The sequence below is a fragment of the Lissotriton helveticus genome, chromosome 1_2, assembly GCF_964261635.1.
Source record: "Lissotriton helveticus chromosome 1_2, aLisHel1.1, whole genome shotgun sequence".
Classification (NCBI taxonomy): Eukaryota; Metazoa; Chordata; class Amphibia; order Caudata; family Salamandridae; genus Lissotriton; species Lissotriton helveticus.
Window position 1 is genome coordinate 72,655,736 of NC_136058.1, and position 26,421 is coordinate 72,682,156.

The window sequence follows — 26,421 nt, forward strand, 5'->3', positions numbered from 1 at the left end:
TTCCCGGGATTCTGTGCTTGGCATAGCATATCACCCAGTCTCATCCGAGGGGCACGGGGACGGCGGCGCAGGCTGCACACGCGAGCGTGATGTAGCATTGATTAAACATGCACTTGGCACTTCCTGAAGAAAGGACGCCTGCAAGCCACCGTTCCAGACAGCCAGTTGCATAACAATGTGAGATGGCACTGCCTATTCATTGTCATGCCAAGCACACTGTAATCCTGTAACAACAGTGAACTTGCACCGATTAGAGGGCGGTGCCGAGTTGTTACACGTTCCCCCATGAAGGGTTGCCTGACACATTTTGTCGGTGGGGCGCCTATATCTGTCTGCTGTGTTGGCCATATTAATATTTTAGGAAATTATTAACGTATTTAATTATGTGTTCTTGCGTTTTGATACCGTAAATGTCATGCCGCCGTGAATGCGTCATCTTTTTCAAGTTGGTGAAGATATCACAATGTTCTGGTTTGGTCATTGGATTGAGCGTTAATCACGCTTCCTAAGTGCATTTGGTTGCATTTCATGAGACTCATCGCCCACACGTGATGCCCGAATTTTACGTTTGTATGCTATCACATACATACGATTTTTTGGGATAAATATTTTGCGTTGTACTACGTTCAGGGTTGACTTTTGATCTTAAAGCCATAGGGAAAACGGAAAAATCAGCAATTGGGTTAACATGCCAGCTATGGTAATGAATGCCACCCCGTCACATTGATGATTTAATTTGTCTAATTGCTGAATGGAAATTGATATCTTGAGGTGAAACGGCCAGTGCTTTAAATGGGCAGGTAATAATGTGGACTGACCACATGAATTATTTATTTTTTACAAGAGAGTCTGCCAATATTTCTCAACAGTAGTATAGCATAGTTAATAGCGGTACTTCTCGCTAGTGAACAGATTGCTGTAGGATATTGAGTGCCTGCACATTTATATATTCTTTTTAAGCACTATGCATTCCTAATGTTTTTGCATTGTTCCTGTTTTTCTCTATTGCATAATCTCTAGTGTTGTCCCGTGAGAACTGATACAGTAAACTAAAAAATTGTAGGCTATTTTAATGGCGAATCAAAGCTCAGTGAATCTCCTAAGGGAACCCTTCACCTTATTTACAGTGTACACTGCAATGTACTTTTTGCTTAACAGTTGGCCTTTTAAACACCCTCTCGCCTTGCAGTTACTTTCTTTCTGTTTTCCTTCTCTCCTCTTTTTTACATTCCAGCCAATGGGAAGAGGAGAGAAAGAAAACCACACCCCGATTCCGAAAATGACGCTGCTTTCTCCGAGGCATTTCTGCTTCGCCTTGGAGAAAGATGGTTGGTGTTATGGCGTGGTCCGCTTTCCAGCCGGAGCTACCGAGGATAAGTGCTTGTGTTTCTGTTCCCTGCTCGTGCCTCTGTTCCCTGCTTGTGATCCGGTTTTTCGTGCCTCTGTTCCCTGCTTGTGATCCGGTTTTTCGTGCCTCTGTTCCCTGCTTGTGATCTGGTTTTTCGTGCTTCTGTTCCCTAGGGCGTTACTGGGCAGAGAGCTGTGTGTGTGTGTGTGTGTTTGTGTGTGTGTGTGGCTCTGTGTGTGGCTCTCTGTGTGTGGCTCTGTCTGTGTGTGGCTCTGTCTGTGTGTGGCTCTGTCTGTGTGTGGCTCTGTCTGTGTGTGGCTCTGTCTGTGTGTGTGTGGCTCCGTCTGTGTGTGTGTGTGGCTCTGTGTGTGTGTGTGTGGCTCTGTGTGTGTGTGTGTGTGGCTCTGTCTGTGTATGTGTGGCTCTGTCTGTGTGTGTGTGCCTCTGTCTGTGTGTGTGAGGCTCTGTCTGTGTGTGTGCGTGTGAGGCTCTGTCTGTGTGTGTGCGTGTGGCTCTGTCTGTGTGTGTGTGGCTCTGTCTGTGTGTGGCTCTGTGTGTGTGTGTGTGTGGCTCTGTGTGTGGCTCTGTCTGTGTGTGTGTGTGTGGCTGCGTGTGTGTGTGTGGCTCTGTGTGTGTGTGTGTGTGGCTCTGTGTGTGTGTGTGTGTGGCTCTGTGTGGCTCTGTGTGTGTGTGGCTCTGTCTGTGTGTGTTGCTCTGTCTGTGTGTGTGTGGCTCTGTCTGTGTGGCTCTGTCTGTGTGTGTGTGGATCTGTCTGCGTGGCTCTGTGTGTGTGTGGCTTTGTCTGTGTGTCTTTGTGTGTGTGTGTGTGTGTGAGGCTCTCTGTGTGTGGCTCACTGTGTGTGTGTGTGTGTGTGTGTGTTGGCCCTGTGTGTGTGTGTGTGTGTGTGTGGCTCTGTGTCCGCTAATACTCTCTACTACTCTCTAATGCTCACGTATTGCCATTGTAAATGACAATACCATTTATTTCTGTTTTAAAAAAAGAAATGAAAAAATGCCATTTGCAATGCCAATAGTTCTAACTTTAACAAAGCCGAGACCATTGCATTGTAAATGCTCGTTGAATGCGCAGACAACAGGAAGAGGAGAGGGGGGTTAAAGAAGGCACCAAAGCATGTAGTGCCAGCGGAGGAGAACCTCCTTAAAGAAAATAGTGCTTACAGTCAAAAAATATTACGTACCGTGTAACATACGAAGTAAAGGGGCCAGTCGCCATGGGAGGTGACAAATAAAGGGAGGCGGTACTAAGGAGGGACTAACAAGCTGGTTTACTAATCAGAAGCCAGCATTTAGGACAGACAATGACACAAGCCAATGGCAAACATAGGTGGGGAGTAGGAGGGGCTTCTAGTTGCTACTCCTTAGCTGAGCGTATATAAGAAGTCTCGCAGAGCAGGACATGCGCGCTGGCTCACGCTCGATCTAACAAGCTTTGTGTAATAGCAAGTGAAAATATAGACAATATTGTTGGCTGCCTCAAAGAAATTTAACAGTTGCAATACCTAAAACATACCTGTGGAAACTAATGTCATTTTTTACGGGAAAGAAATAAAAGGCACAAAAATGTCTAAGGGCTAATAGTTTTGAGGCTTTTCAAGCAGGACAGGGGCAGAAGTCTGTCTAGTAAGTGCACATAGTCAAACAGCTGTGGGCCTTTTCCTAGTTCATGAAGTTACTTTATGATGCATAGCCTCTTTTTTTTTGGGGGGGTGCACTCCTTTAGCACAGTAATGGTAACAAGGCTTTATCCGACAAGGTGTCCATGTGGTTGAAGAAGCTGTGCTGGAAAAGATGAAGAGGACAGGCAGTAGAAATGAAAAAAATATTTTCCCCTAGTCACACGCTTGAGCTTTTGCCCATTCCTCCAATGGGCGTGTTACAGTTCTTCAGCATTAAGGCCAGCAATGTCTGACAATTTTTTGATTCAGAGTTGGGGGGGCGGGGCACCTTCTGGAGATATATATATATATATATATATATATATATATATATATTTATTTATTCCGACTCCAAAAGAAAGATGAGCACTCACGCAGTTTCAGGATTCATTCATTTCATTCCAAGATCAGACGTGTTTCGGCGGTTGCCTTTTTCAATGCTCGCACGAATACAAGACGTGTTCCCTGTAGACTCTCTTTTATGTGATGTTCAATTACCGTGTCAGTTCCGGTCTAGAGAGAGGAGAGGAGGGTTAGTGATTCACTATGCTATTCCGGGAGCCATCTTGCATGTATTTTCAAAGTTTTTTCATGAGCCTCTGCCCTGAATGGGCTATCTCCTCCATCAATCTGTAGCTCTACACATTAGTTAGTATTATCAGGCTCCTTTGCCCCTCACGCAATCCGCAAGGCAGCTTCTCATCCTCAAATAGCTACCCGCAGGGATTGGTCCAATTATGTATCCCAGAGATTTTGATAATTTCCGAATTTCATCGACGGAGACCCCTGTGCCTCTATGCACTCTTGCGGCGGTTCTGGCAGTGTCTTTATTCCAAACAGCTCCAAATACACCAAGCACTTCTAGAACTCTTCCTGGGCGGGTGATACCAAATGAGAGAGTGGAACTGTCATAATATGTACGCTCTGACTTCCAATACATACATATATATTTTTTTTCTTCTCAAACACAGAACGTGGGTGACATCTTTTTCTTTGTGTGAACTTATGCAATTACTTTTTGTACCTATGTTCCCATCAGATAGAGATAATGTTCTAGACAAGAAGTCAATTCAACATGCAGCGGAAAGCAGCGCTTCTTGGTGAATGTGTGTCCGCTTTTCTATGCAGCTGCTTGGCAAATGACTGGAAGCAGCACTTCCACATAGAGTGTATCTGTTAGAATCCGGCTTCATCCTAGCTACATGTAAATACTTTTCTTTTTAGTGGCAGAAAGTAATGAAAGATGAGAGCCAGTGGGCAATGCCCTGCTTAGAAAAGGATGGAGTCTCATGGACCTTCTGAAACCTGATATTGCAACCAGATGGACTCTAACATAAGAAAACATTAGGCCTTCCTCAGCAAAGTTGTGAAGGTCTGCCACAATGTTGTGGAGCTATATAGAAAGGGGATTCAGTCAATTATTATTATTGCACTATAGGGAGAAATGATTCCAATAATTGTTTTATGTCTCCATCACACCAGGCGCACATGCTTGCACTTGTGTAGTCCTGCAGCTTACTAAGGTGCCCAAATAACTACATTCCAGATGGTTACAAATCATGTTGCAAAGTTCAGTGACTACAGTTCATGATGTAGAGGACTTGCCCTCATTCCTGAAGGTTAATTTTCAGTGGTGATTCAGAGGCATCAGACTAGGTTGGTGTGCCGAAATTAGCATGGCCATGCTATGGCTATCAATGTCAGTGAACATGCCTGTGTCTTGGCCTTCTGCAATACCCTCGGAATGAGGGGTAACAGCGAAAGGGCATATGTAAAGGTGTTTGACCTTGCCATTAAGAAAGCTCTGCCCTTGGAGCCCAGTTGCCAGTACCTGCTTGTGTAGAATGGGCACATATTTGTTTGTTCTGCAGAGTAGGTGGTGAAGTTTCCACCAATGGCAGTCTAACAGAGACCATCCATGGGCATTTGCCTGTTCATTTTGAATCCCTGGTAGGTATTCTGTATATATACTTATCTGTACGCTATTGTCCAGTCTCTTAATAAGTGTGCCTACTCCAACAGTACGGGATCTCATACTACCTTGCTTGGTGATAAAATACATGCATGTCATGTTGCAAGTTCCGATTAGCTACGAGAACTGTGATGAACACGCACAACCTGTGTGTACAATAAATTGTAAGTAAGGTTTCCTTTTTTATGATGTGCTCCTGGGGAATCGCTCTCCGATCTGGAGTGTCAAATGTCCAAAGCATCCGATTGCGTACCCTGAATAGGGTCAGTCCCCCTAGGCACAACCTAAAATCCTCAAAAGGGTTATTCAGCACTTTATAACTCAACAAAAAGTTCTTTCACAAATTATGGTTGAATATTTAATGGGTTTATACTATGTTCATGAAAGAAATTATATATGCTCTTTAGGTTAAACTGATAGCGATGAATCCAAACAAACAATTGTACATCATAATTATCCTCCTCTTAATTCAAGCCCATCCTGATGCATTTCGGGCACTCAGCCCTTCGTCAGGCGACAATTCTATAATGCAAAAACAATATCACATAGTGAGGAAACCATCCTTCTTGCAATCTGTGGAGTGAAAACACCCGGTGGTGATATTGTATGGTAAAAAGTAACAACATGCGCCAGTGTAGCATGGCTGAAAGAACCAACTGTCGTGATACTCCAATATGATGATTTAAGGAGATCCAAAGACAAATTATAATCAATTTAGAGTTCTATCAAAATAATGCATGTGGTTTCAAGCAGTGAAACATGGTGATTGAATGTGCGAATAACCATTAAGCTCCCATGGCGATCAGAACACGATGATCATGACACAGAAAACTATCTGTATGGTGTATGTTAAAAGGAACGTAACCACAAGCGTGTACACATATTAACTATAACGCGTGCAACTCTCCATGCAGTGAATTCACTAAACCCCAAACCCCAAGGTCAGATACAAATTTAAACCGCACATATAACAAGCATGACTCAAAACCAACTCGCAAGCTTAGTACTTACACGTAAAACGTGTATGTAATGGCTTCGTCCATGCAGGGGTAAACCAGAAGTTAGATGAACGCAACATTTAAACCCATTAGAAAAAACATCAGTGAAGGACTGCTAAAACTAATAGGGTCTAAAAAAGAAAAGAAGGATTTGCATGCAGGCTCTTAGTTTGTAGAGTTCACGGTGGTCATTTTGGATTGTTGAAAAAGCACCAGGTTAAAGCATGTGTATGCGAAACATACATAAACTAGTGGTGATTCGTGTGATGGTTGTGGCTGTTCCACTCAGAGGCTGACCTGGTCTGTATGTGCTTTGAAACAATGAAACAAATACACAAAAAGTATATCCTAGAAAAAGTGATAGACGAAAAATGATCGCCGAATTTGATGTCAACAATGCAAGGGCAAATAAAACAGAATTTTATGCAGTCAATCATCGGAGATGAAATATCACAAATAACATTGGAATTCCATTCTGTCATTCATTCCATGCGGTTTCAATGCGTCAAGATGTTTGATCCAAAAGTTCTCTCTTCGTAATAGATGGTTATTGTTATCGCTGCCCTCATTTTTGTCTTCTACAAATTCTAAGACTAGAAATTTCAGTTGACTGATGTTGTGGTTTTGTTCAAGGAAATGGCTAGCTACAACATATTTCATATTCTTTGTTTTAATGTTGCTTTTATGTTCGTTGATCCTTATTTAAATTTTTCTCTCAGTTTTTCCAACATATACTTTGCCATACGGGCAGTTTAACAGATAAACCACATTCAAGTTGTCACAAGTTGCTGAAGCTTTTAAATTAATCTTGGTGCCCTTTCTGGGATGTGTCACAGTAGGACCTTGAATGATATGACAATTGTTGCAGTTTTAGTAAGGGACTGTCCCTTTTGGTTTGATTTGTTGGGTATTCTCCTTGTTAGTTGTCAGAATCTCTCCTAAGTTGTTCCCCCTTGGATAGGCAAAGATAGTGTTTTCTACAAACAATTGTTTGAAATCCAGTTCCAGTGCCAAAATAGGGCAGTGTTGTTTGATGAGTTTTTTTAAAGGACCACTCATTGTCGAACATTTTTACACCAACACTATGCGCTTCTGTGTTGGTTTAATCTTGTTTGAAAGCAGTTCATTGCGAGTTTTTGTGTAGCTGCAAAGTTTTGCTTGTTCCAAAACAGAGTTCTTATTAGAACAGCATGGTTTGCTAGTCGCTTTACAAATGCTTTAGACCTAACTGAATGACCTGCAACTCCAAGATCCTACAACTCCAAGATCCTACAATGAAAGGACGTCTCTTCGTGGATTGCTTCTGTATGCGTGTCCTTCCACCCTTCAATCGCGATGTCTGTCACAGGTTGAAAAAGGAAGAATATGTTGAGGTTTTTGTTTTAAAACTCTGCCACATAATTGATTGTTTGAGGTAACAAGTGACTCTCACAACATTATGTTATGTTATGTTATAAAGAACTTGTAGCGCACACTAATACTCTGGAGTGTCCTAGCGCGGGAGTGAGCTGGGGTAGACAGATGGAAACCATTTAGATGAGCTGACTGAACAGGTGGGTCTTTAGAAGTTTTTAAATATTAGGAAGTCTTGAGTAAGCTGAAGGTCCAAGGGGAGCGAATTCCAGGCCGCTGCTTCTTTGACAGAGCGACTGGCCTCCCAAACGGACTCTGCGGAAACACGGAATTACCATCGACGTAAAGAGGCAGACCGCAGAAAACGATTGGGCATATACAGAGCAAAACGCTTCCTGAGATACAGAGGTCCGTGGCCATGGAGGGTCCTGTGTGCAAGGTTGAGGACTTTAAATTGTACTAGCTGAGCCACAGGCAGCCAGTGCAGATTCCGCAGATACTGCCGAGCACTAGAACTCCTAGAGACGTTGAAAAGAAGTCTGGCAGCAGCATTCTGTATAATGTGCAGTTTTTTAAGCAAATACCCGGGAATGCCAATGAACAGAGCATAGGCATAATCAAGACGAGAAAGAATCAGAGCATGGGCAACCGTCTCTTTGGCCTCTCTAGGGAGCAGAGGAAAGATCTTTCTAAGGGCCTTGAGGGTGCCAAAGCAGACTACAGTCAGTTTTTTAAAATGGTCAGCAAACCGAAAATCCTCACTAAACCACAACCCTAGGTTTTTTGCCGGGCCTCCCTCCGAATTAGGGCAAGGGAAATCCGGTGGCCACAGAAACTTGTATGAAGGCCGGGGGAAATTGGCCGTACAAGAGGACCTCCGATTTATCCTCATTGCACTTCAAAGAGGCCTGGGCAAGCCAGCGAAATACAGACGCTAGGCACGTCTGGGCGATGTTAGTGTCCAGATCCGAGCCCCTCCAGGTAAATAACAACTGGGTGTCGCCCGCATACGCTATAATTGTTGCTCCAAGCTCCTCAGCCAGATAAACCAACGGGGTTAAGTATATATTAAAAAGCAGAGGGCTCAATGTGGATCCCTGAGGCACCCCCGTAGAGAGGTTCCTGACAGAGGAAGAACAAAGAGCCATGCAGACCTGCTGCGAACGAGCATCCAGAAAAGATTTGACCCACTCCCAAACCAGGCCCGCAATGCCAAAGGAAGATAATCGGGAAAGGAGCAGCTGGTGTGGCACCGTATCCCACAAGCTTGTCCCCTATTGCCACTGGAGTTAGAGTACCTGTTGGATCGTTCTCATCCGCATTCGGCAGAATAGATTGAGTCGAATGCAAGATGAGCCAAGGCCCAGCAATTAATTTTAGGTCCTAACTGGTAATGTATGGCATCTGCAGTAAGGGTGGGCGTAGTGTGCGTAGTGGGGCTACGCGAAGCTTCGAAAAAGTGGGGAGGACGCTACGCCCACCCACACACTTCGCGTAGCCCCACTACGCGCCGCCCGCGGGCGCCCGCAAATGCACATTTGGCTGGAAGAAGTTGGCGCGTCAGCAGAAGAGGGAGCCCCGGGACGCCGCATATAAGGTAAGTGCTTTTAATTTACTTTAACTGTATTTTAAATTAAATGAGGCATGTAGAAGAGGGCGGGAGGGAGGCGGGTGGCGGGCAACTTCGCTCCGTCCACAGAGTGTGCGTAGTGTTGCCTACTACGCCTACTTTGCAAAGTGCGAAGTAGGTAACTCTACGTACACTCCGTGGACGGAGCGTAGCACTGTGCCCAGGGTTAATCTGCAGATGTATGCAGCCATCAACTACAGTTTTGGGATGTGCCACACTGATGGAAACTCCTTTCTGTACTGTTTGTTCAGGACTACTCTCAGAAACTCAAGCTGTGTACATGTTTCCATACTGATCCCAAGGACTAAGAAAAGCAACAGGTTGACAAAAGCCTTTGTTGTGGTGGGGGTGTACAGGTTTTCTTTGCCAAATGCGCTTTTACTAGAACATTGTTCTGGTATGGAAATAACCAGCGGCTGTGTTGCCAAAGAAAGGCTGCCATGAGGGTCAGACACTCAGTAAATATCTGGGGGGACAGATTTGAGGCAGGGAGTTCTTTGGAATGAAAGTGCTGCTACAGAGAATCTCAAATTTTGCTGTGGTTTGAACATACATGAAAGTAGGCATCCTGTAGATGCAGGGAGGAAAGTTAGGAGAATTAATAACAGAGGAATCTCTACAGAAATATTTGAACAATACAATAAATGAGAACTAAGCCATACCAGTTATAATATTACAAACAATGTGTCTGTATTGAAAACATGAGATACAGACATGGAAAATTCCATGGAGTGTGTGACTCACCACTTTTAGTGCCAGATTACAAGTCTGGCGGACTCAGACCGCCAGACTTGTGGTAGTGCGATGGTGGCAGATCCAGCCACTACTGCACTGGCAGTTCAACTTCCCGATTACGACTCGGACAGTCTGATCGCACTTGAACCGCCACCTCCGCCAGAGATCTGCTATTCCTTGGCATGGGAGCGGCAATCAGATGCTGCAATATGCATGGCCACGGTCCCGCCAAGCAGATTACGAGTTTCAACTCAGCCAGGCTTTAAACAGCGTGCCTCATACATATGTGGATGCACACAGGTGGGGGGCATAACATGTGCCCCCCTGAGTGCATGCACATAGGTTCCTGCACAGCATGGACTTACGAGCCCAAGCCATGCAGGAACCTTCTGAGGCGTTCCCATTGTGGTGCCTTTTTAAAAGGCACCGCTGACTTTTAAAGGGCACCACAGGGGGGACTGACACGCTACCAGATCACTGAAAAGTAGTAATCTGGCAGGCGGCGGCTTCAGTGGAGTGGTGGCCCGGAGATTTGCACTGCTGCACCACTGCTCTGATGTATGGTCGTAATTTGGCCCTTAGTGTGTGCCATGCCAAACGTGTGCTTTCACAGTAGCATTGCAATACCATCATCTTAAAGTATGTTCTCTCCAGGCATACTTTTAGTTTTTTGTTTCTTTCTCTTTGGTTACCTTATTAGGGATCCTTCAAATATATTATTGACTACATTAAGTCCTGAAGAAGTCCTAGCATACTTGACACAATAGGAGACCGAAATGTCGATCATACTTCACTAACCACACATACAACAACGAAAACTGAAACATATGCTACACTGCAATGACTCGATCTTTAGGAATGTTCCATTTTACTCAAAAAAAGACGGAATTTTTGCAAATGCCTTCACTTTTCCTACTAAAAAGAACCTGAAGCGGAAAGTTGAATTTTCTGGAAACTTGCCTTTTTTTAATACATTTTTTTTTTAAGCAAGGGACATATAAGTGACCTAGCCACACAACACAAGGATTGTTTTACGTTTCAGCAATTTTCTAGAACTCAGGCGACGGAACACTAATGGGCTGGTCAGAAAACATAGATGAGGCCAAGCTCAGGATGAAAATACATTGTGGATAGGTAATCAATGCTTCAGGCAGTTTTGGCGTTCCATATAATTCTTAACTGCAGAGAAGACACCAAAGGGCAGAGTCAGAGATGTAGCGCCTCAGGGTGGACACGGACTTCCTATAAGGCCAGTGGTAGTCCTCAATGTTTCTTTATTAGCAGAGTTTCCAAACTTAACCAATACTTTCAACTCCACTTACCGATGCCCGAAAGCCTATAGGGGGCATCTCTCATCATGGTCTGGGACATCATATTTTCTTCCTGGCTTATGTTGGTCCTCATTCAAACCTAAGTCTATGAATCCAGTTTACAAAAATATGACCATGAAGAACAAAACACCATGAGAGAACTTTACCAGCTATAAATAGTAAATTTAAGTGAAACGTACTCGCCTGGTGTCCTGAGGTAGAATTACTCCATCATCCCAAAGTCTTGAAGATGAGTAGAAGGCTGTGCTTTCATCTTCCAACCTAACAAAACAAAATGCCCATCTTTATTTCCCACACATATGAAAACCTAAGTATACATGTGAACTTTAACCTTTGTGCTGGTTTTACAATCAATTGTTCCAGAGTTTTATTTATAGTGCATTATTTAAAATTAAACATCTTACAACTGCTGCTTCCTTGTTTAAAATTCAATAAATCACTAACGACGCTAAACACTGTTTGTACATAGTTTCGATTAAACTGTGTTTTCATTTAAATGCTCTTCTACATTTTCGATTTGAATGTACTTCCATTAAAATGTTTCCACAAATCTTCGACGATTTAGTTACTCAAATAAAATTTTCCATGACTTGGTTTCCTCCAATACGCTTTCAATTATTTCGTTTTTCTATGAATTCACCTCCTACCAAACTACCATCTGTTAGATGTAACTAGAAAGAGCTATCAAAACCACACTCGAAGTTCATAGTTGTCTTGGCTGAAAAATCGAACTGTAAATTTATATCCTACATTATCATTGCAAGTGTTTTGGAACGTTCAATTTATATCGCGTTTGCTTGATCTCAGTTGCCCTATGATTTCGAACTGTTGCTTCTAATGACTATACACACAATCCAAAAGATGGCAGAGGGGCGGCCAGTGAGCCCTACGACCATGGATATCACTGCCAGAATATGCCTCAATAACACATTTCACATTCATAAAACAGGTCACTCCTGACACAGTGGAATCTGAAATAACATGAGGAATGTACCAAGTGGTCCAGAAGAGGCCAGTGGCTGAAGTGGGAGTTGGGAGGCAGGAAAAAGCTTCCAAAAGCTGAGGCAGGATATCGCCATTTTGGATTTGCATGAATGGAACTCTGGTATAGTTTGGTTGCCACAAACTGTATGTCCAGGTCAGAAACTGCATCAGTTTCCTGCAGAACTGATGGCAAAAAGCCTGGGAAATTTATTTGGAAACACGAGGGCTTTATCATCAAAGCCATACTGGTGTAGCCATTAACATGCACTTCCCAACCCACACGATGAGAAAATCATCCTAGAACCAAAGCAAAAAGAAGACTCCCTTGCAAGCCACGGAGGACTTCTTAACTTATGCAGAGGTAAGGTGTCTGCAGCTCTATCTGAAGCTCTCCCTTCAATGTCTGCTCCAAGATTCTGCCGAGGACATACAAAGCCAATCTCCTGATGACCTAGAAGCTCACTGGCCCCAGTGGAACTCCCCCACCCCCACCCCCGGGACTGGGTGGGAAGGTTAATAAAGGATGAAGCAGCTGCCCGTTTGCAAGAACCGAGGTAAACCAGTTAGTACTGGACACTCTCTTTCTTGCCTCTGTGGAACTTTCCACCTCAGTCTGCAGGACAGAGGGTGTTTAAAGCAGAGCAAGCTGTTGCCTGCCTAGTAGATTCCCACTGCCATTTCCTGCGACTGATTCCATGCCTGGGGCGCTTAAGAGATTCAAATTCAAGCAATATTGCTGAGGGAACACTTTCAGCAAAACACACTACTATGTTTTACCCAACCCTCTTCATGTGTGGTTCAGCCATAAAGTGCATCTAGGTCTAAGATAAATGCATTGAAAATACCTTTAATCGCCTACATGTTTTCATTTTGCACAGAATGACATTAAATAATGTTTACTAGTGCTTTCCTGTGGCCTCATAACTCCTCTTAAGTTCTTAATCGTATTGTTGTCTGGATAATCGGTGCATACATAAATTACATGGATTTTCACTAAGTAGGGCTTTGCTGTTTGTGTCAAAGTACTAAAACTGAGCCAGATGTTTCACGTATAAATAGTTTTTATTTTGGGGGTTAGTGGGTAGTCAGACTGTTCGGCCTTGTGTGAGTTCAGTAGCAGCTCTCATAAAGAAGGGAGTAGCCATCGCCCTAAACCTAATAATTCACGTCCTTAAAGAAAAATGCATCCTACATTTGCCTTTCCTGTTAAGTTCAAACCTATTGTCTAATTCTGGATTTAAATTTCAGAGCAAAAAAACAATGAAATAATACTTCACGTACTTTCCTGTTACCATATAAAAATTGCGCTGCACAGTTTTTGTAAACTTAAGACGCATTCACCTTCCACATTCAAACCTGAATCATAAAGACAGGCATTTATAAATACCTAATAACATAAAAATAGCCACTATTGAACATATTACTTAAAAGTAAAGCTGCATTATTAACACTGAGGATGCATGGCAGCCAAAAGCAACAATTTAATTTTATTCTGTCATGCATTGACCCCATATAAAACAGTCCTGAATGACCTCCCTGAATTTAATCCGCTAGAGGGTACGCTTATCTCAGGAGACCTGGGAGTCCATAAGGTCGCTAAGATATACTAGGCTCTCACCTCTAACTAACCAGACACATTCCCTGCCCTCCGAAGGACATGGGAAACTGATCTGAGAGAACATGACGATGAGGGTTGGATTGAGGTTAGAGGAGCACCTAGAGCAGCAGCTATTGCGCCCCGGCCAAGGCTGACGCAGCTTAGTACCTCCACAGGACATACCTTATGCGACACTGCCAGTGGAAGATGGGGGTTATTACCGCCAACATTTGCCTCCGCCGTGGTAACACAGAGGAGACATTCCTACATATTGTGGGAGGCTGTCCTGCCTTGGATTCGTTCTGGCACAGGGTGACATCCTGCCGGGGAGGGGCCCTGGGTTGAACTGTCACAATAAACCCCAAACCTACCCTCCTACATATTAAAGGTATACTAGGTGGTAATTGGTATAAACTAACGCTGTTCTTTCTGTGACTGGTCCTTGCCACACAAGACATAGTGAGGGAATGGAAAACCGCAAATACCCCTTCTTAGCGGAGTGGGTAAAGGGGATGGATCATTGCATGGCCTTAGAGATAGTGGTGTATAGCGCACGAGGTTGTCCACAGAAGAATGCCAAGGTTTGGCAGGCGTGGGCGGAGTACACACAAACACGGTTATTTACAGTCCTATTAAAAACCGAGGTAGCATTACAATGACAAGTCAGCATTTAGTACCAGAGGCACATTTGCCCATTGAATATGCATGCTGATGATAACTAGATAAATCAAAATTTCAGATGGGAATAAGAGAGCCGACAATGTAGCAAGATTACCCTATATTAACAGAGTTCTGTACTTATATCATCTACTTTGGAGAATATTATTTAAGAAGGCCTTGTTCATTTTGGGTGCTGGGGAAATCTTAAGCAGGAGTCTCGTTGTTATGGGAGTTAAATGGATAAGCCTGCCAGTGGTGGATGGCTTTTGGTACAGTCTGCAATGTGCTAATGAGCACTCTAGGCTTTCTCCTCTACACAGCAGGCAGTGAACGTCACATGAACTGCAGACTGGAAGAGACAGTAACTACATCATCCGAACTTCTAGTGCCTAACTACGCAAGCCAGTGGAGAACGGCATGGCCGCTTGTGCATCTTTCACAGCAATTCGTGTAATGCATAGTAGCGCAAACTACGCACGCCACGCGAGCGTAGCGTAGTATTACGCCCAGGGTTACTCAAATCCTTACTGAGCTGCTGTCCTGGACTACAATTCTACATCTGAGCCTGCACACTGGTGTCATTTCACTATAACATGGGTTCAGCAGCAGCCCCAGAGGTAAAAGAATCAGTCAGCCCCTGTTAGGGGTGGGGTTCTGCCGCCTTGAGAAGTCTTTGAAACTATAGAGCATTCTATGCGTTTAAAGAATATTTTTCAAAACATACAATTTGTCAAAGCGACGAGTTTCAGAAATGGTTCTAAATAATGCAATACTTGAGTGTCTGCTCAGTAACTTGTACAACTGTCCTGTTGCAGCAGCAATTGCTCTCGTGTTCAGTTGAGACTTTGCTAAGCCCGAAAAAATGACTTTAGTGTCCATAAAACAACGGTAATGGTGCGAACTTGGCTTTGATCACTGTAATCGAACCAAATCCATCCAAGCGAAGATTATCAATTCAAAATGTCGTTATTCACAAGTAATGAGCCACTTTGTAATCTGCGTAAGATTTCTTTTGCTTCCTCCCTGTCCTCTTATCATGCGATAACATTCGGTACCGTGCAGTATCTGCGCCATTTGATACCTTTCCTGTGATTTACTAATTCATTCAAACACACATATTTTATACAAAGTATTTGCGTGGAAAGTTGCTTATGAAGAATGCATTTCATCAGCAGGTTTCGCCGTTTGAAATGTAGCTCATAAATCTACGGAGAAAGCAGAAACATATTCTCAAATATTAGACAGCACATTCTTTAAAAACTTACACTTTCTTCAAACGCTTTAGCTGTGAGTCATCTGCGAAGCTGCCATCTTCTTCTTTCTGTACTTGCACATCTACAACTCTTGAATCCATAATGGCGGTTCTAGCGTTTGGCCACAAGAACAAAAAGTTTGGCTCAAAGGATCTACCACACTAAAGAAAGTAAACAAATCGTGTTATATCATTTTTTACGTTTAGTAGAGTTAATTTACAAGAAGTTGGCATTTGCTGCTTATCTTACGCTTTACTGAATTAGATTAACTCTTTCCGCTTCAAAGATTTAGTGCATTTCAAAGAAATACATTCTGTGGCATTTACACCAAAAATAAATTTACTAAAATGTTAATTATTTTGCCTTATACTTGAAAGTGAAGCTGATTTTCGATTATGCAGCACAAGCAGAACTATCCAATAGTGTAAAAAAACACAGTATGCGTATCTGGGTGCATATCCAAGATAATAAACTGCAATGATATTTCATTTGTTTTGTAATGTTTTGGGTTGTTATTAGCACAGACACAGGAAAACACTCAAAATGACCCGAGGATTGTATCATGTACCATTGCTGCAGTCTCAAACACAAGCAGGCTTTCGTGTGCTTATGGTGTCCACAGGTAGAAGAACCTGTGCTCAAAATGTTCACACAAACTTGTAAGACACAACCCTCTGTTACTGGCATAGGTGATCGCCAGGACTGCAGCCGAACACAACAGAATTAACTGGCGTTTCTGATTTTGCCCAACCAGAGAAACCGAATTGCTAATTATTTTTTACCATTTCTTAAAAAACACCATTGATGCATCATCATAACATTGCAAGTCACATATGGTGTGTAGCATGTTTTGCATGTGTTACAGTCACGACAAAAAGCAATAATCCATCAATTACATTTTCATAACTCTTCGACTCATTTCCACCCGGCGTATCCGTATGATACTCGTCATGTATATTTTGACCACATCTATTATACCACCTTGGTGTGTTTAGTCTTAGGGACAAGTCTGAGTAGACACATTTTGTGCTAATGTTTGTAATTTTATACCCAGAAATCTACAAAAGTTTTCAACCACTTTCATCCAGAAACTCATTATTCTCACCACTTTTGCATGAAGTTAACTGGCTCCTTTTTACACTAGGATTATTTTACATAACAGTTGCGGTGTAACATATACCCCGCGAATACACTTATAATTCACAAGTTTGAACTTAATGTTACAAATCTCTTTTTTTCACAACTGCTGACAATGTCACCCTATATTCGTCTCCCCAGTTCTCTCTTAGATCTCTTTCCAGTGTGACTTGAGCATGTCCAGTTTCTGATTGCTGCGAGGCAGGAGCAAAACATAGCGTTGAAATTAATTTAGCCTCATCCTGCATAGCTGATTGATTAACAGCATGTACACAAGGCTACCAGGGTAAGGATGGCCACACTATCTGTGTGGCCGCTGCAAATTCGGTTTAAAATAAAAAATATTTATTTTCAAGCTTCCATTTGCTGCATTAGGGCGTAAACCCAGTAACCTTCCATCCTCACAAGGTACACCTATTCTGGGGAGTACACCGCCCCACCCCCCATCATCAGTCTGCATGAATTCCGGTGCTGTACGCCATAGGATCAACAGTGACAGATATATGTAATCATTCCCTTCAACTTTGGTGACAGTACTCCACACCTTGAGACCAGTTCTGAGATGAGCCGGTAACCCCATATACCCTCTCGGGGCGGAAGTGACAACAATCGAGTCGGTTGCACAATCTTCGGCATGATGTGACATACCAGATCACTCTCTGTAATATCGAACCATGGAACCACATACTGTACTTGTGTGGCTTGATAGTAGGTTCTGAAGTTCGAAGCCGGCATGCCCCTCCTTCCCACAGGAGGTTATAAGTATCTAGGTGTATATTTGCTTTCCCTTTCCCCAATATAGCAACCATAACAGCTCGTCACGCCTATGGAAACAAGAGTGCGGTGCATGCATAGGCATGTGTTGCAGCACGTATAATACCCTAGGCAACACTATCATTTTACTAGCCAATTTCTTCAAATTTATATGCACATGTTCAAAACATTGCTGACAAAAATATTTCATGTTGTATTTGTGGCTGCACACAGATATACAAAAGTCTTATACATAATTTAATATAAAAGGCAATGAAGTATGCAAAAAGAGAATTAGCCCAATGCAATCTTCTGAAGTTTATATAACTGAAGACTTTCACCAATGGCAATTTATAGATTCTTACAAAGCTCGGACCACCCACATGGTTAGCTAGGTTTGCTAGTTTACAAGAAGGGCACACATTCTTTGTGCTGGTGTGTCACCACTGTAGACTGGAGGGGACTTCCATTCACAAGGAAGGTCCCTGCACAGCAATTAATTGCCCTGTATTGCTTTATGTTTTTGTCATTACCTTATGTGATGCTCCGTCTATAATGCTCTTGTAGGAGTTTACTAACTTTGCTGTTATTTGTAACTTAATGTCCAAGACTGAGACCACGCCCGAGAAATTCAGGTTACTCGCAAAGGTGGCAGAGTATGTGCGCACACGCAATGCATGATCAATATCTATAACTTTAACTTCATATAAATAATGGATGAAGCGCTGCTGTAGTTAAACAATTTTCTAAAAAAGAATAGGTCTGGGAAGTTGGTTTCAAACTTTAATTGTTCTTCAGTACTTTATTACTAACTCAGAATAGTTTGTAAACGTTTTAATTAAATGATGGGGTACTAGGTGTTTACAGTATTTTATATTACAGTATTTTATATAACGTCATTTGTATTTCCTTTTAATTTAATTCAAGTAATGTTATGATAAAATTGAGCAGCCACAAAATGCACTGAATGCTAATGAGAAGGAAGGAATCCCTAGTAAATGAAGGGACTAGCTTCCACACGAGACAGGCTTTGGTGGGGATTGCAGCCTACGTCGGTTGTCTCCCAATGCTGAAGATGGCCTCTTCCATCATGTCGTCCTTGTACGGTCGCTACATCAACACCTAGACACTGGGCAAACAGTACACCATCATCTAGGCTTTTTCCATTGCCTGAACTAACTGGCACTCGAAATAGAATGTCACCAAAATGTTCTGCTGCAGGAGGATTGTCATTCACTTGTCGCTTTCACAGATCAAGTTGCCCACAAATGGCTTTTCTCCTTTTTTCAGAGGAAACACATTCATTCTTTCTTTCTCCTTTCACCTCTCCCCTCTTTCCTCTACTCAATGTCACCCTAATCAATATCTAAATCACTCCTCTTGCTTTGCTCGTTCATTCATTCTGCATGACCTCAGTAGCAGGGTGGATAAAACCCAACTGTCTCAAGCTAAATAATGACAAGAAAGAGGACATGAAATTTGCACCAAACTTCTATCTGGTAACAAGCATTTGCAATGCAATAGGTCTCGCATTTGCAAGAGTTTGAGCTATTGGCATTGTAAATGACAATGCTTTTTATTTATGTGTTTTGAAAACCTGCAAGCGGTGCGTAAACACCCACTTTGTACTTATAGTCTCTGCTTATGAGAAGCACATAAATAAAAAGCATTGTCATTTTCAATGCCAATAGCTCAAACTCTCGCAAATGCAAGACCTATTGCATTGCAAATGTTTGTTAGAGTTAAAGCTATTGGCGCTGTAAATGGCAATGTCTTTTACCCATGCGTTTTGGTTTGGGGAGTAGTGGATGTATGAACAGAGACACAGCTGCAGTACTGCCTAGAGGACTTAGAGTGAGAAATTACTACTGGCACCAGAGTAGCAGCTGCAGCACTGTCTAGAGGACTTACAATGAGGGCTGGTGAAGGTGAACCTGCATACTGAGCGAAGCAGGTTCGGAGGCAAGAATGGGGCAAGTGGTATGGAGGCAGGTGCCAGACTGGCTTGCACTCTGAGACTACAATGCATGCTGCACACAGCTTAGTTGAAGGCATGAGGACCTATGGGTATTTCAGGCCATGGCTGCTTGCCAGGCACTGAAGGCAACCTCGCCTGAACATGGGTGAAAGCAGTGTACAGTGCTTTTCACTGTGTGCAGTGTTGGGCATAGTGGAATACAAAAATATCGGAGAGGTAAGTATTTAATATTTTAAAAAACACAATTCACTTTAAGAAGTTTGATAAAGTTACTGCTAACGTAGCTTATAACCTATTATTCATCTGTTTTAAAAAAAACTGTGAAAATGTTATTATAGTTCCAATACAATACAATGAACGACAGTTTAGGTACGTACACAAGCCATAACTCATGCTGAGAGTGATCACAATAAATAAGAACAGGCAATGATTTCAGACTTTATATATACACACCTCTATCACACTTCCTTATACACCTTTTAGAAAGGCAAAATAACACAACATGCTATAAATAATCCTGGGTGAACAGAAAGTGTGCGCGTCAAGCACGCAGTACTAGGCAAAAATGATGTGTGTTCACAGGATGTGGACACTGTACAGAAGAATGAATGAGACTTGAAGTGCATTTGTTGGATGTACTGGATGTACTACTGGCACAAGCGTGCTCTGTGTTGCTTGTAGGAATTTAAACAAATGCCAATTTGTTTCTGGCTTGCTTAAACATTCCAAATTAATTAAATGGAAGGGGTTTTGTCTGCATGCAGCAGGAAACAACAAACTGAAAAATATTAAATGTAATGTAGCCCAGGTGGAATAATGAGCTCTCTTCTTTGTCTTGCAAATTCGTGTGAAAGTCATGGACTCTACTCAGAGCTGCAATTATTTTAAGAGCATGATCAGATTTGAGATAATACCCAACACGCTGCACCATACACAATATCTGGAATCCTAAAGTACCAAATATAGACACCAATACTAACAAATGTCCACTGAAAAAACACAGTTTAAATGAAGTTTTAGTTCAGGTAGTGCAAACACTAAAAGTCACATGGGAAAAAAAAATAACACATGCAGTGGAAAAAATAAGGCTTTTATGTCAGGCGTTCGGAAATAAACATTCTAATATATATGTTTAATACCATTGGGCATTAGACTAACGTGTTGTATTTATCGAAGTACCCATTTCTATTTCATTCTTTTGTTCCTGTTATAGTTACTTTTAGGCAGCTTACAAGTCTTAAAGCGAGGATGAGGCAGCCATGTTGCAAAAGGTAGTTGTCAGGAAACTTTAACAAGCAGCATGCACTGCCCGCCCCTCGCGCACACCGTCTCCTGATGCAGCCTTGCGCATGCGCCTTGAGGCGCTGCCATGTTTACATCAGGCAAGAATGCAGAGACAAAAAAAGAGTGCGATCTGGCAAACAAAAACAGTAGTTAGGCTTGCTGCTTCCGGTCTAAACGGAAGTCAGTTACAGATCGAGAGCCAGTAAAAAGCCAGCGAACAGGAGCTGTGCTAACATTCAACAAATGGCAAGCGGCAGGAGAAAGAACAGGGCAATGGGCGGACTTTCACCCAACATACAGATTACTTGATGCCTCAGAGAAGCAGCGCATGCCCTAAAAACTGAAAATACACCCTCTTCTACCACATACACCATGTAAGACCGTCGTCCAAGCACAGATTATTTTTCACCTCAACCATGAAAACTCTCTTTTTTTTTTGATCTCCCTAAATTATTGAATGGAGCCTATTTTCTAAAGAGTGCAGCTACTCCAATGGAGTGACCTGGCGTTGTCCCACTCGAGTCCATATGCAATTCAGTGCTACATTTTAGCATGCAATGCGTTTGTGTCTCGATTTTTGATGGACGGAATGCTGAGTGAATCAAACATTCACCTCCAGTCAAGAGATCTGGGTTAAATTCATCGTTCTTTTGCTCACTACGCCAACCCAGTTTGGACCCAGCCATATGCAAATCAGTCGTGACCCTGCTCCCCATGGTAACAGTCCAGCCTGAACTGCCAATCCAGGTCCTCCCTGGACTGGAAACCAGCATCCTGGACCCGTTTCGGGGTAAAACCACTCATCAGGCAGGCTAGTTTGAGTCCAGTGGCACAGCCCAAGGGACCCACATCTAAGCATACTAGTTAAATGACCACTCCGGTCCTGACATTGCCGCATCTCTTCTGGATGGTTATACCTATGTTTCCAGGAATAGAAAAAAAAAAGGAGGGTGGAGGGATTGCGATTGTTTTTAAAAAACTCTACTCATGCAAATGGGAGGACCTAAACATCCCCAACTGTGAAGCCGGGTTGTTTAAAATATCTTTATCTGCCAATTTCACGCTGTCTGGTGTCCTTATTTATCGCCCCCCGGGTCCAGCCGGTTTATGGGCGTCCTCACTTGCTGAGTATATAGCTCCACTGCTACTGAACTCAACAAACTTTATTCTTGTTGGAGATTTCAATATTCATTTTAATGACAACGCTTGTCCCAGTAGCTCTATTCTGTTAGCTGACTTAGCTGCCCTCAACATTAGCCTGCATAATACCGGCCCCACTCACAGAGCTGGCAATCTACTGGATCCTGTGCTATCCAATCTTACGGCGGTTGAGTGTAAGCCAGCTCTACCGGTTCCGTGGTCTGACCACTTTCTTGTGGAGTTTTCTATCAGTACCGAACCCGGCCGAACCTCTTCAGCCACCCCAGCCAGATCTAGAATGACTAGAAACTGGAAAAACTTGGATACAAACAAACTGAATGCTGCCCTCTTGGCCTCTACACCACTTAGTGAGGTTAGTTGTCTTGCGCAGGCAGACATCATTAATAACTGGCTTACCTATGCTGTTGATTCCCGCCTTCCTCTTCGAAAACAGAAATGTAATTTACACCACCCCCCGGCCCCCTGGTTTAATGAACAGCTCAAAATAGCTAAATCCGGCTGCAAACATCTTGAACGGAAATGGCGCTCCAATTATGACCCTCTCGTCAAACTAGAATATAAAGCTGCGCTATCCAGCTATCATGCCCTTTGTAAAAACGCTAGAACGAAATATGTGAATCTTTCTATACTTAATGCTCAGAACCGCCCCAAAGCTTAGTTTAAGGTGGTCCAAGAACTCTCGGGTGCCACTAAGCAACCTAAGGCACCCTGCTTAGATGAGACGCAATGTGATGCCTTAGCTGATTTCTTTGTTTCAAAAATTGAAAACATTTACTCTGATTTCGGCTCCACTATTCCAGTTGCTTCCACTACTCTTCCCCCCTCGTCTAACTCCCAAGTTCCGGAATCGGATCTCTGTACATTAGAATCTGGAATTGCTGCCTGGACTCCCTTGACCACACTCACTTTACGCAACATCATTAGTACCATAAAATCCGGTTCTCCTTTAGATCCTATCCCCCCTCAAATTCTGTCTATCCTTGATTCCCCTTCACTTAACCTTATTCTGGAGTTACTTAATACCTCACTCAGGGAGGCCAAGGTCCCCCAATCATGGAAACATGCGATGGTTGTACCACTGTTAAAAAAAGCCAATGCTGACCCGAATAATCTGGCTAACTTCCGTCCCATCTCCTTTTTGTCAGTTTTCTCAAAAATCTTGGAGAAGTACATTAATCAACAACTTACCAATTATATCGAAGTCCATACTATCCTACACCCTTCTCAGTCGGGTTTTCGTTCAGGCTTCTCCACCGAATCTACATTATTGGGAGTGTCGGAAACTATTAGGCATCTGGTAGATAGAGGGGAAACCGTGGCACTTATCCTGCTGGATTTAAGTGCCGCATTTGATACGGTTTCCCACTCTATCCTTATTAACATCCTCAGATCTATTGGCATTTCCCATCTTGCCTTAGAATGGCTTACTAGTTTCCTGAGTAATCGGTCGTTTCAAGTTTTTTCAGCCTCATCAGCATCCAAAACTCATACATCAGCATACGGGGTTCCGCAGGGTTCCATCTTGAGCCCCCTTCTCTTCAATCTGTACGTAAGACCTTTGGCTACGATTGCGGAGCAAGCGGGGCTCGCTATTTACTCGTATGCTGATGATACTCAGCTAATCTTTTCATTATCCACCAGTCACACATCCCTCCCTTCCTCCTTACGTCTCGGGCTTAGTAAAATCTCTGCTTGGATGTATGAGAACAAATTAAAACTGAATGGAGGGAAAACTGAGCTTCTCCTGTTTGGTACTAATCGTGATTTATGGGGGCCCTCTCATTGGCCTGACCAAATGGGCACTCTCCCCTTGCCCTCCAGAACTGCTCGGAATTTGGGCATAATTTTTGATGACCAATTATCAATGAGGGATCAAGCTGTTAAAGTCTGTGCCACCTGTACGGTCATTCTCAAGTGGTTAAAGAAAATTATCTGGATGCTCCCTCCTGACACCCAGAAAACCGTAGTCCAGGCACTTATCACCTCCCGCCTGGACTATGGGAATGTTCTCTTTCTGGGTGCCGGCAAGGAGATTGTCCGGAAACTTCAGACTGTTCAAAACATGGCAGCCCGCCTCCTTGGCAAACTCCCGAGCAGGTCTTCCATCTCCCCCTTTCTACGTAGTCTTCACTGGCTCCGTATTGAGAGTCGGGTTAAGTTTAAGGCTCTGTGTTTTATACACAGAATTATTGCGGGGAATGCCCCACAATGCCTTAAATCTTTTATTACCTCGTATGTTCCTTCCCGCACTCTCAGATCATCCTCCCAATCCAAGCTTCTGATTCCTAGGATCAAGAGAGCAAGAATGGGTGGCCGCTCATTCTTCTTCTTGGGTCCATCCCTGTGGAATTCTCTTCCGCTCTATCTTCGGATTGAGCCCAACTATCTGAAGTTCCGCGGGAACTTGAAGACATGGCTATTCAACCAGTAATTGTTGCAATTATCACACCTTGCTGGTCAGCGCCGGGAAACCTCTGGGTAGCTGTGCGCTTAATAAAATTAAAAATAATAATAATAATAATAAGCATACCCATCCCGCTTAGGGCAAAAAGTGATGGATGAAATGCTGAGTGAATCAAACATTCATCTCAGTCAAGAGACCTGAGTTAAATCCATCGTTCTTATGTTCACTATGCCACTCCAGTTTGGACCCAGCCACATGGAGTCAGGCTAGCCTGGCTGATAAAATAATTTCAGCATAAAATATTAAGTAGTGAATTAGTCATTCCCAATTCAAATATAAGCTCATTTTACCTTACAAAAATTGTCTTTTGTCCATTCATTTTAGCCTTTATTGTCTTATTCTTCTCTTTCTGTAGTGTGCAGAGATTGGACCTTGCATGTGGAAGTCTGCAGGAAGCAGCTGGTGGGAACGGTGCAGCTTATTGAAGACATCTGCTTCATATGAGTGAAGAAAAGTGTCCTGGTCAACGGGCGTACGTCGGTGGTCTGAGGGCCTATGTTGGGCTTTTGGTGGGAAATGTAGTCCACTTCATGTTCAAGCAGAAAAATAGAGGTCCTTACTTTGAAGAGATTGACTGGCCTCCAGCATAATTAGGGGGTTTATCCTTTTGGAGCCCCTTTGCGTCCTTAAGGTCTTCAGGCTATCTACTTATTTTAAAGAGATACCACCTATTATTAGCGAACTTTATCACAGTCAACTCAATCACTGAATATTTCCAGACAAACTAATCTCTATTCGTAACTTCAAGAGATGAGAGGTAAAGAAGGCTGTGCCCTTCGATAAAGATTTTCATGCACTCTATATAAGAGTCACCTTGAAGTTTGTATTCCATAGTGTCAATTTCCTTAACCTGTTTATATGTATACATACATACACATACATATAGATATATATATATATATATATATAATGTTTCGATCTGCAGTAGCATAGGCAGATGTGGATGTAAGCTAAATAAAAACGATGAAAGAAACTTAAAAGAAATATGCTTACACTCTTGCACTCACTGCATCGCTTTGTAGACAGAAAATCCATACCACTTGAAACTCCAGCAAGAAACTTCTTCTAACGGCCTCTGGTGCCACACCAGTAAGAAGAATCATCAACAATTCCTTAACTATGGGAATGTTTCCAGAAGATCTAAAAATATCACACATAACGTCCATTTACTAAAGAAAACAAATCTGAACCCGTTTAATGCCGACATCTTTTGACCAATTACAAATGGATCCTTCCTGGGCAAACATGTTAGAAAGAGCAGCGTTCGCCCATGTTCATGGAGGATAATTCAATACCTTCAGACTTCCAAACAGTATTCCGTCCAGGAAGAGGCACAGAATCTTCCCTCATTGCCATCTGGGATGACCGTAAGAGCATAGTTGACTGGACGGGGTTGCTGCACTACTTCTCTTGGACCTCTCATCTGCCTTTGACACAGTTGAGCATGATACTCTAATACAAAGACTCTGTGAAGACAGCATAGAGGGACTGCGCTCAACTGAATACATCCAACCTTTAAAGCAGAACTAATGCCGTGCATAAACCCTTCCCCCCTCTGTCTCATCCAAACTGTACTGCACAAAAGCAGTGATCCCTCAGGGCTCTTATCTTGCATAAGCTTTTCAACATCTACATGAAGTCATTACCAGCACTGATCAATTAATTTCACATCCCATGCTATAACTATTCATATGACACAACAATACGCCTCAAACTGGAAAGTACCAAAGACATTGGAAACTTGAGAGCTAAAGGGGAGACTGGCTGTGGATTCCCTCCTCGGCCGTCACCTACCCAGTCGGTCATTGGGCAGATTTTCCCTTCGTCTCTCCTACGGTCTACATCTCCTCTCCCTTCTCACTCCTCCTCTCCCCCTATCCGCTCTATTTGTCTCCCCTTCTCGCTCTTTAATGTGTCGCATATATTTATCTATACCCCCTTACCCTTCTAAGCTCCATTTATTTCGTCTTCTACTCTCTTGAAAAAAAGAAAAAAAGAATTCTCGTAGCTGATGTAACATGTAACTGATGTAATTTCTGTGGAACCTTATGTAAAGCGCCCCGAAACCTCCGGGTCTAGCCAGCGCTATATAAAACTCTCAAAATAA

At 42.9% G+C, this 26,421-nt stretch overlaps 1 protein-coding gene across 2 annotated transcripts in view; it reads right to left on the minus strand.

Annotated features, from left to right (window-relative positions):
• The window catches only part of LOC144798032 (methylcrotonoyl-CoA carboxylase beta chain, mitochondrial-like), a 438,830-nt gene that overhangs the window by 13,170 nt on the left and 399,239 nt on the right, over positions 1–26,421 (minus strand). The window contains exons 10-11 of one of the 2 annotated variants that reach the window (XM_078668818.1): positions 15,550–15,698; positions 11,227–11,304 (exon numbers count right to left, since the gene is read on the minus strand). In XM_078668818.1, the coding sequence (XP_078524944.1) occupies positions 11,227–11,304; positions 15,550–15,698 (227 nt within the window). Of the gene's footprint in view, positions 1–11,222; positions 11,305–15,549; positions 15,699–26,421 lie in introns of both variants that reach the window. The other variant, XM_078668816.1, reaches the window with a different exon arrangement.